This window comes from Poecilia reticulata, chromosome 10, assembly GCF_904066995.2.
Source record: "Poecilia reticulata chromosome 10, P_reticulata-male-v2, whole genome shotgun sequence".
In the NCBI taxonomy this organism is placed as follows: domain Eukaryota; kingdom Metazoa; phylum Chordata; class Actinopteri; order Cyprinodontiformes; family Poeciliidae; genus Poecilia; species Poecilia reticulata.
The window spans coordinates 14,739,558-14,750,102 of NC_088839.1; the positions used below are offsets into that span (position 1 = coordinate 14,739,558).

The 10,545-nt window shown below is 40.4% G+C and overlaps 1 protein-coding gene across 1 annotated transcript; it reads right to left on the reverse strand.

Annotated features, from left to right (window-relative positions):
• Positions 1-5,137: 5,137 nt before the first annotated feature.
• On the reverse strand, positions 5,138-6,461 carry LOC103471228 (gastrotropin). Its single transcript, XM_008420080.2, has 4 exons — positions 6,327-6,461; positions 6,069-6,229; positions 5,899-5,988; positions 5,138-5,767 (listed from the first exon to the last, which is right to left on the reverse strand). Exons 1-4 carry the CDS (start codon positions 6,391-6,393, stop codon positions 5,708-5,710), a joined length of 378 nt encoding a protein of 125 aa, XP_008418302.1. The 5' UTR covers positions 6,394-6,461; the 3' UTR covers positions 5,138-5,707.
• Positions 6,462-10,545: the final 4,084 nt, after the last annotated feature.

Genomic DNA, 10,545 nt, shown 5'->3' on the forward strand with positions numbered 1-10,545 from the left:
TGCACAGCAGAACATCTGACACGTTTGGTGCAAACCAAATATGACATCCCACACAAAGAACCTCGCACAAACTTTGATGTTCTCTGAGACTGAGATCTGTATACTTTATCAGCCTTGCTCATGTTGCATGGGGTGAAAACACGTGTAATTCTGTATCATTTTTGTAAGTTCTTATTTTTAAAGGCTAAACCTCTGATCAAATATCAGGATAAAAGCTACAGCAGCATGGTTTTGTGTAAGACTGGAAAGCAAGATTAAGAGCTGCATCACTCACCAGATGTCTAACAGAGCTATCATTTAGCCTCTGATCTGCTTGGTCTGGACCTCGCCTCCACAGTCCAGTCAGAGCTTTCTGTGTTGCAACGTGTTTGGCCCACTCAGTGATGGGAGACTCTGTTACACATGAGACATTATGCTTTGATACAATGCTGGCCTCACTGCCTTCATCTTGACACTGGACACAGAATGAAATCACGGGAAACACTCAGTCCAGTGTGAGTATGTGGGGGTGGAGTTCTCATAAGTATTTGTTTATAACCAAGTATAAATGACTCAATTTACCACCTATATACTGAAAATGATTACAGATATATATATTTTTTCAGATCAGAGATAAAAGACAGGTTTAGTTATGCTGCAGGATCAGTTGTTGCATCCCTTTTTGCAAATATCACAAAACTGTCAACAGTTTTGCTGCAGCTAAGATTTTCGTTCACTTTTTATGGATTTTCCCCAAATTTATTTTTTGCCAAAGGTTTATTGTCCTCTGTAGGCCTTTGTCTTTTCAAACCACGCTTCTTGAAGTCTCGTGAACACTGATGTCGGTAACGTGTTACTTTGTCCGCCTGTCTGAGCTCGGGGAAGTGGGAGGGGTACACGTCACGGCAGCGCGGGATTTCTGGCTCGTTTTAGAGAACCGACTCTTTTTCCTTGCATCACTTAAACGAGTCTGCTCCAAAGCAGCTCTTCAGATTATTATTATTTTTTTGTTCCTTAATTTATTTGTTAACAGAAAAATGTTGGAAAAATGAATGAGAGCTCATAGTCGGAAATTACTATAGCTCTTCTTCTGGGTCAGTGTAAAGTGAAATATGCATTTTGAGTTTTAAAAATACCATATGAGTTTAATTGGCTTCTGGTGGTTACATTTACAGATTTACCTGTGGAAAATTGATGGAACGGGAGCTTTTAATTAAGAAATCTTCCCATTTTATCTGAAACTTGTTTGTATTAAACCAGCAATCAGAAAACATGCTTCTGCTCATTGCTGGTTGCAGTAAATTGTTACATGATAGTTTACTGTTTTAAAGTAATTGTATTTTAATTTTTTTCTTCTCTGAAAAACACACCAGCAATAAATCTCAGACTTTGAAAGGAGTGAAGGGGTTATTTAAATCCACAAGGGGGCGTCAGGAACTGTCCAGACTGAGCATGAAAGAGAATTAAACTGAACCATACTTATTGTTTTAGTCTAATGTAGAAAATATGTGACATTAGTTACACACAGAAAATGTACATTTTAATACTATTTGTGGCTTATGATGGTATAAAAATATAAGAAATAAGCTCTTTGCTTACTTATATTCTGTATTGTTCAATGGACTGAGAGACGACTATGATTTTTTCCCCCTCCATGTATGGGAAGCACTGTGCTGCCATGACGCTGTGTCATAATTCAGGATAACAGCCGACAGATGACAGAAAGTTCCTACGGGGTTGTAGCCACACTGAGCTGCTGTCTTGCATGTAATTAGTGCACAATTTGATCACTATGTTGTTTTATGCCACAACCGCACATTATCAGGTTCAGCTTTACTGCTATTTTAACTCGATTTTCTTATAATATATATATATATATATTAGATGTTCCTGAATGGCTGGCTGTTCCTGAGTTGCTGGCTGGTCCTGAGTCGCTGGCTGTTCCTGAGTGGCTGGCTGTTCCTGAGTCGCTGGCTGGTCCTGAGTCGCTGGCTTGTCCTGAGTCGCTGGCTGTTCCTGAATGGCTGGCTGTTCTTGAGTCGCTGGCTGTTCTTGAGTCGCTGGCTGTTCCTGAGTGGCTGGCTGTTCCTGAATGGCTGGCTGTTCCTGAGTCGCTGGCTGGTCCTGAGTCGCTGGCTTGTCCTGAGTCGCTGGCTGTTCCTGAATGGCTGGCTGTTCTTGAGTCGCTGGCTGTTCTTGAGTCGCTGGCTGTTCCTGAGTGGCTGGCTGTTCCTGAGTGGCTGGCTGTTCCTGAGTCTCTGGCTGTTCCTGAGTCTCTGGCTGTTCCTGAGACGCTGGCTGTTCTTGAGTCACTGGCTGGTCCTGAGTTGCTGGCTGTTCCTGAGTGGCTGGCTGTTCCTGAGTGGCTGGCTGTTCCTGAGTGGCTGGCTGTTCCTGAGTGGCTGGCTGTTCCTGAGTGGCTGGCTGTTCCTGAGTGGCTGGCTGTTCCTGAGTCTCTGGCTGTTCCTGAGACGCTGGCTGTTCTTGAGTCGCTGGCTGTTCCTGAGTGGCTGGCTGTTCCTGAGTGGCTGGCTGTTCCTGAGTCTCTGGCTGTTCCTGAGTCTCTGGCTGTTCCTGAGTCTCTGGCTGTTCCTGAGTCTCTGGCTGTTCCTGAGACGCTGGCTGTTCTTGAGTCACTGGCTGGTCCTGAGTTGCTGGCTGTTCCTGAGTGGCTGGCTGTTCCTGAGTGGCTGGCTGTTCCTGAGTGGCTGGCTGTTCCTGAGTGGCTGGCTGTTCCTGAGTCTCTGGCTGTTCCTGAGTCTCTGGCTGTTCCTGAGACGCTGGCTGTTCTTGAGTCACTGGCTGGTCCTGAGTTGCTGGCTGTTCCTGAGTGGCTGGCTGTTCCTGAAAGGCTGGCTGTTCACTAAATCTCACTAAACTGCACACACTAACTGTATTTAATAGAGGTGTGCCGATCGATCGGCCACTGATCATTATTGGCCGATTTTCGTGAAAAAGTGCATGATCGGTGATCGGCGATAATTGGCTCTTGTTGCCGATACCGATCACCTGCATCTCATTTCGCAGCCTGCCTGTGCAGCTGGTCGTCTCTTTCTTTCACACTGTGCAACTGCGCAGCAACAAATACTAGGCAATGAGGAACTATAACGCACTGAGTTAATGGGGAAGTTTGCGTGTTGCGGCGGAAAATTGAAGCACATCAAAATGCATCAACACAACGAATCCAATATGGCACAAAAACAATGCCATACTTGACGGAGTTTGGCTACACCGAGGCTCACTGCAGTAAAAAGACATATGAAGGATCAGATAGCAGGTAAAGCAGCGCACAGCTACAAACACTCACCCGGATTAGCATGACGGTCAGAAAGCTAAACAAATAACCCGCAAAATTATTTTAGTCTTGAGCTGCGATGTAAGACGCTGGTTCTGCTCTCGCTGCTGAACCGCTGCTACGCGCTACAGGTAGTAATATTTCACAGACGGAGCGCCGCTTCTGCTCCACCTGGTAGTGACTCTCACACGAACCTCTGTTTAAAGCTGCAGCATCTAACCTAAAAAAAAATACATTTTACATACGTATTAAAACTTTCGCTGTCCTAACATGAGACAGATAATCTCTAAAAAAAATAATCGATCTCCTCCCTGTTCTGCATAATTACTCCACTCAGTCAGAAACAGCCAATCAGAACTAGCAGTAATCAGCTAGCCGCCATGCTATCAGGAAGTTTTCATTCAGTAACTCTGGACTGTTTATTGTAATGGAACCTGTTTTTGCCTTTGAATGTTACATTTTATACTTGAATTTCTTTGGCAATGTTGAGAAGTTTTATTTTGGCTCTTTGCATTATTTAGCCTCTTCAGAGCCTTCATGTATTATCACTCTTAAAGATAGCATTATTGATAGCAGTACAATTTGCAGAATGCCTGTTTTGTTTAGTTTTCTTCTTGGAAAAAGTTATTAAAAACAAGTTTTTGTCTAAATTAAGGTGAATTCATGGTTCCTTTTTCCACATAATGTAACCGGTAGTGTTTATGATAAAAAAAATAAATAGTAATCATGTGATCGGTATTGGTGATCGGTATCGGTGATCGGCCCTCATGGGTGATCGATATCGGCAAGAAAAAACCTTATCATCTCTAATATATATACTTGAGTAGTATACCAAATATTTTTTACACTTGTTTAATTAAACGTGTTTAAGGTATGCTACTCTGATTGGAGTATAGTTTCCGACCTCTACGCATGAACGATTGCTCTATGGATCACTTTTTAAAAACAAAAAACACCGCCATAAAATAATGTCTATCAATAAAGCGGACGTCCCACCCCATGAGAGTAGGGAGACGCGCCGTAGGGAGCATCCCTTATTTTTATTTCTGAAAGGTGGCAAACCTAGTTTCACCTCATCTGCCCTCATATAAGCTTTTGATTTTTCACTCTTCTGCATGAATCAGCGTCGGATTCTCTGTTTTAATATCCTGATTCACGTCTAGTTCGTTGTTCTTCTCTCCTGTATGTTTATGTTTAGAACTTCCTGTTTTATTTGAAAAGCAAACGTTTTTGTAAAAGGGAGAAGGGCGCCTCTCAGTGGCAACCAAGATGAAGTACATCCATTGTGCTTCATTTATTTAAGTTTGACTTGACTTTAAAAAAAAAAAAAGAAAATGAGTTATTAGCTACATTAAGGTCATTAGACCATTATCTACCTCCTCAGCAGATGAACAGAAAACACTTTTTATTACCATTATTATTATTTATACCCCAAGATCCAGTCATTAGCATGAAGGAGTCAGAATGTTTTCTCTTCATAATGGAACCAACACACCGTTAATATCAGCTGTGCTTCTTCTATACGTGTCTTCAAATTTTGCCTTCCTAAACTGGCATTTTCTATTTGTTAATTTTCCCCAAACATATATTAAGTTCTGTTTTATAAGTTGCTTTATATTTAAATTCTTTCAAAGTTTTTTTAGAAAGACATTTTAACACTTTTAAATGTTAGGAGTAGCACTTGAAGAAATGGCAAGCCATAAATCAGACAGTCTTTTCTGAGTTGAAACCCACAGTTTGCAGCAATATTTTCTTTCAGTGCTTACAGCGTGCACCCAACAGGAGGTGTTATTTCCGTTGCTGAACATAAACAAAGTAGGTCAATTTGCTTGGGTGCTTTTGGATGAATTAATAAATGAGAACTTTTTTCCTTTGATAATTCTTTAATTTCCTTTATCTTTAATGAAGTGACACATCACAATCAATAAAAACTTTGCACAATAGTATTTCAAATCTGAGTGTCAAACTGTTCAGTTATTGGATGTATAATTGGTGCCGTGATCCAATTCTGCTACATCCTTCTGACAAATGGAAAGAGCGTTCTTCTCTGGAAGTACGCTCTTTCCATTTGTCAGGCATGTATAGGTAAAATAGGCGTACAATAGAAACATTAGCATCATGCTAAAACATTAAAATGATGTTAGAAGTCGGGATTAATTTGGGGAAAATCAGTAATTAACATGTTTGGGATTTTCCTTAGTTTCAATGCATGTCCTGTTAAAGCTGAGAAATTCACATGGTGCACTCTGTAATTTCATCAGTTCTGCAAAATCAAACCTCAAAACTCATGACTGACTCATTTGAGTGACGCTGACCATCTGCTTGTGGCTTGGTTTAATGTCGTAACTTTCTTTCTCTTGCTTTGAGAAAGAAGCCAGAGCAACCGTTGTCTGTCATTCGTCTTCCCAAGGAGACATGTTGGGTCCCGCATAGCTAGATCCTCCCACTCACTCTCTTAAAAGTCACACTGTTTTCTCCAGGAGTTACACAAGTCTGAACCATGCACATGGTGGAATATAGGAAAAGAAAAAAGAGAGTCTGGGGTTATTTTATGACAATTTATAACTCATACTCATCTGATTGAGGGCTTAAATCACTTTTAGAGTTTCAAAACCTCCTCTCACCATTTCTAGTTTATCATTAACAATCTCTGCGGTGAAGAAATATTCTGGAAACTTCAGAGACAATTTCTCATTGTCAATAGTTGCAGTGCCCTGCAGGTCACAAAGATCAAAGTGTCTCAAATTAAACAATCAATTCTTTCCAATTTTTCAGCCTAGCGAAAGTGACTTACCTTAAATTTTTCACCTTTCATCGACTCCATCTCACACTCCTTATTCAATGTGAAACTGGTGGTCCAGCTCCAGCCAGGGATGCTTTGTGTCCAGGTGAAGTTGTCGCCATCCTGAACCACCTCAGTCACCACTTTGTGTTCTGTCTTAGCCGTCTGAAGCCCTGTGGTGGAGAAATCCATTGTCCAATGATAAATAATTCAGCTTTTGAATAAATCATTGCTCACCAAATCAATGTCCAAATGAAGACATCTTTTTACCAATTGCTTCCAAAAACTCTTCATAGTTCGTTTGAGTCTCAAGCTGGTATTTCCCTGCAAACGCCATGCTGCTGACTGCGAACAGAGGAGCCGCGGAAAGAGTTTATGAGTCAACGAAGGAGGGACAGAGCTTTTTCAACCTGCCTCTTCCTCTCCTGTGACGCTCAGGGAGTTGCATGAAAAATGTTAGTTATTTTCGCAAGAGATGAGTGTCTTGTTGTGTTTAGTGAAAGGGCGTCATTGCTTCGGTTAGAATCCGGTTGTTCAACCATTTTATGATGGAGATCTGGGGAGCAAGTTAAAGCCTGCTCGGAATTGTGAAAGAGGTTGAGAGGAACTGCTGTGGTCATTTGGCATGTGAGAAAGATTAGCAGAAATCCCTATAACTGAGACTTTAAGGCCACTTTCAAGCATATTGGTTATTAGAGTATGTTTGTTTGATGAAGGTTTGCTTATTAGATCCCAGATGGCAAGCAATTGGTAGTTCAACATTGAATTCTGGTCAGAAATGTTGACTTATGGTTGGGGTAGACGATGGATGGTGGATTAACCATCAATCATCAATCATCCAATTCTAGCCAAGTAATCAATGTTGACGAGATGTAATTCAGTCAATGTTGTTTTGTGGTTGAATTTTAATGATTGAAATGCCAACTTCTGATCAATGTTCAATCAATGTCTGCTGTTTGTCTCTGCCTCTCCTCAACTTTGAGCGCTTGGTGACAACATTTTATTATTGAGTGGGGTTTTATCATGTTTTAAATTAAACACCATGTTGAGAACAGTGGGTTATGATTTTTTTCTGTTGTTTGTGTTGACCTGACACAAAAAACATCTGCAAGTCAATACAAGGAGTGGACTGGACTATTACTACTTGTGTGGGATCCTTATCAGCATGTGGACATTTTTGAATGAATTTAATCAACTTATTTGGAAATGTTTGTGATTAAAAGGAACATTGAACTAGCTGTTCAATGAAAGTTTATTCTGTATATATTGTAAATAATTTTTCTAACTACAATACAAATCACCTTTTGCACCATTTTTCTGTCTCTGGTGTGTTAAATACAACCATGTTCCTCCCTGAGTTGCATCTTTAGCTGTTGATTTGCTCTGTTGGTTCAGAGTTCTGCATCCTGACCTTTGACAGAAACTTCAAAAAGAGAAACAGCATTGTTAACAACTCTCCAGTGACTTCCTGTTTGCAGTACAGAATGCATTTAAAATAATGTTTGTGAGACTGATGAGGTCTAAGTGGAAAGAAAGGGATCTGTATTTTAAAAAAGGTTTATAAATGAATTATTTGAAGAACCATTTTCCATTGCAGTACACCTTCAAGTCTTTTAGTGTATCATTTGACCAGTTTCGCACAAATCAACAAAAATGTCTGCCCATTTTTCTTTACCAAGTTCCTCCAGCTCAGTCAGATTGGACGGATTCATATATTTTGAAACTATACTGACTACTCCTGTTCAGGTTGATGTGAAGTATTGATATAGTTCAGGTCAAAAGAGATACAACTTTGTCCATCTGACTAGAGCACAGTTGTCAAACTCCAGGCCTGGAGGGCCACTGCCCTGCAACTTTTTAGATGGCTCTGCTGCTCCCCTGTGGGGACACACCTGACCTGCCACCCTCCAACGCCTGGTCCTTCCCCGACCTGCCTCCATAGCTCTCTCCACTGTCTGGAACCCCGTTCCTCCACCCGTCATTCTCCACTGGTTTTCCAAGTAAGAACTGTACTCCCGGCCAGTGGTTATCTCCTTTTCCCACCCTCTGTGAAACCATTCTGACTTCTCTATCCCCTTGTGTACAGACGCACCCGGACTCCGGCCCGCTGACCTCTCTAGTCGAGCTTCCTTGTTTGATTTTTTGTATTTTACAATAAACACCCTTTACATCCATCTCTCTGTGAGTGTTTCTGCATATGGGCTAAAAACGTTAGACCAAACATGACAGCAAGCTGCCGTTAAAATCTAAAGAAGAAGAAGAAGAAGAAGGTGGCGGCGCCTATTTTCATTTAGCACATGCTAGTAGCAGACATGAAGGATCAGCACTTTTACTGTTACAGTTACCTTTCGCAAACTACCATAATTAGTTCAGTTAAATCTAAACTTGTCAACTTTTTCTTTTTCAACCATAATAAATGTGATATTCAATTGACCTGTTATGGACACCCATATTTTGGGTGTCCACCCCCCTCTGCTGCTGCTGCATCATTGTGGAAAACCTGGAGCAGCAGAGATATCTGCGGTTTATAGTCCGGTGCAGCTTATATGTGTATGTTTACTGTTTAAAAAAAACAAAAAAAACTTTGGGCATGCGGCTTATAGTCCGGAAAATACAGCATTTACTTCATAAATAGTGATATTTCCTGGATTTTTTCTGTGAGGAACCCAGAGAGGGTTATTTGATTGTGCTTTCTTAAAAACAATAAATTTTTATATTTAGGCACTCCTACAATCGTCACAGTTTTTCTGTTACAAACTGACTCCGGCCCCCCAGCAGAGAAGGGAAAAGTTATGTGGCCCTCACAGGAAAAAGTTTGGGGACCCCTGCTTTAAACGAACCAGAGTTTGTTTCCTTGGATAGAGTGCTTTGTTTGGTCAGAACTTGCTCACAAACTGCTGGAATGCAAATGGACTAACCAGCAAACCAAACCAAAACATATTTTAAGTCCTGTTGTATAAGTTGCTTTATATTTAAATTCTTTCAAAGTCATTGTTTTTTTTAGAAAGATCTTTTAACCCTTTTAAATGTTAAGCGTAGCACTTTAATAAATCTTGCTGGATCAAACCAACCTGCTGGTGTTTGTTTTCAGCAACATAGTATTTCAGTGCTTACAGCATGCACACAGCAGGCAGGAGGAGCTATTTTTAATGCTGAATATAAACAAAGCAAGGCAAGTAGTTGCATACTTTGAACTTTCGGATGAGTGAGTGAATGAATAAATGAGTTTTTTTTTTTTGAGAATTTCTTTAATTTCATTTATGCAGAACAATCAACATACTGAATATGTTGGAAAAAGGACAAATATCTCTCTTATGAAGGAGCGTTTACGCTACTTTTGTATTAGAACAACACACAAAATATTTGGTCAGACAAGGAGAGCAATAATCAAAGTACATGATGTTTCAGGAGGAGCTGCAAAAACCCACGGCTCAGGAGAATGTGTTGCCATGACTTCTGGCCTTCAAGGAAGAGATTCAAGAAAAGGTATTTTCTTGAAAGAAAGCCAACTGTCAAAGACCAAGCATCATTTCTTATCCTTTAAACTGGTGTGTGCACTCACAGAGACTGGTGAGAAATATTTCAGTAAATACCCTGCAGAGTGACCAGGGATACATGATCTCCCCCGTTGTTCTTCAGAATCAAAGCTGTTCAGAGTTGTTGCAACAATGAACAGCTGCAGGTACACCGCTGTACTCAGAAAACAAGGATAAATGGAACATTTTCTTTAGATATTTATTTGTTATAAAAGAAAAGTTTTACTGGTTAGTTTTGTGTGTAAAATCTCAATAAAAACACACCAACATTTGTAAAGTGACAAACTATTAAAACATCTCAGGGTTGTAAATACTCACATAAGGCACTGTATCCTGACCTGATCGAGGAAAAATGTAGCAATAAACTTTGGCATTGCGAATTTCTTCCAGTATTCAGGAATTTTCCCACTGAAACTAAAGGATTACTCTGTGGCTCAAGTCTCTGGAAATTATTTTACCATGCATTAGGGAAATTGCTAGAAAGTGCTGCATAAACGTTTGAGGTTTCTAATCATTTGACCTTTCTGTTTACCCAAAAGGGGAAGGCTTGTGAATGTTCAGTTTAAATCTCTGCTGGGTCTCGGTTTTAATCTTTAGGGTCGCTCTTTGTGGGGTTTGGCGTTGGATTCTTTGCTTTGGTTACCTCCCAACATCTATATAAGTTTGGCTTCAGGATGGTTTTAAGCACACTGTGATACTCTAGTTCCATGTATATCAGATGTGTCGTGGACAAGTGACCCTGCGTCTTTCTGAATACCTGCAGATCTCAAGGCAGATGAAGTTTATATTAGAGCAATGAAATAAAAGTCTATATTAATATTAACAGTGTCTTTGTTGTCCACAATCCAACACCACTTGCTGCATATAGTTTGCCAGCATGTTTTTTTTCTCTCCTTGACAAGTTGAAAATGGCAATAGTTGGTATGGAATAATGGCTTGGTTGCGTGAATGTT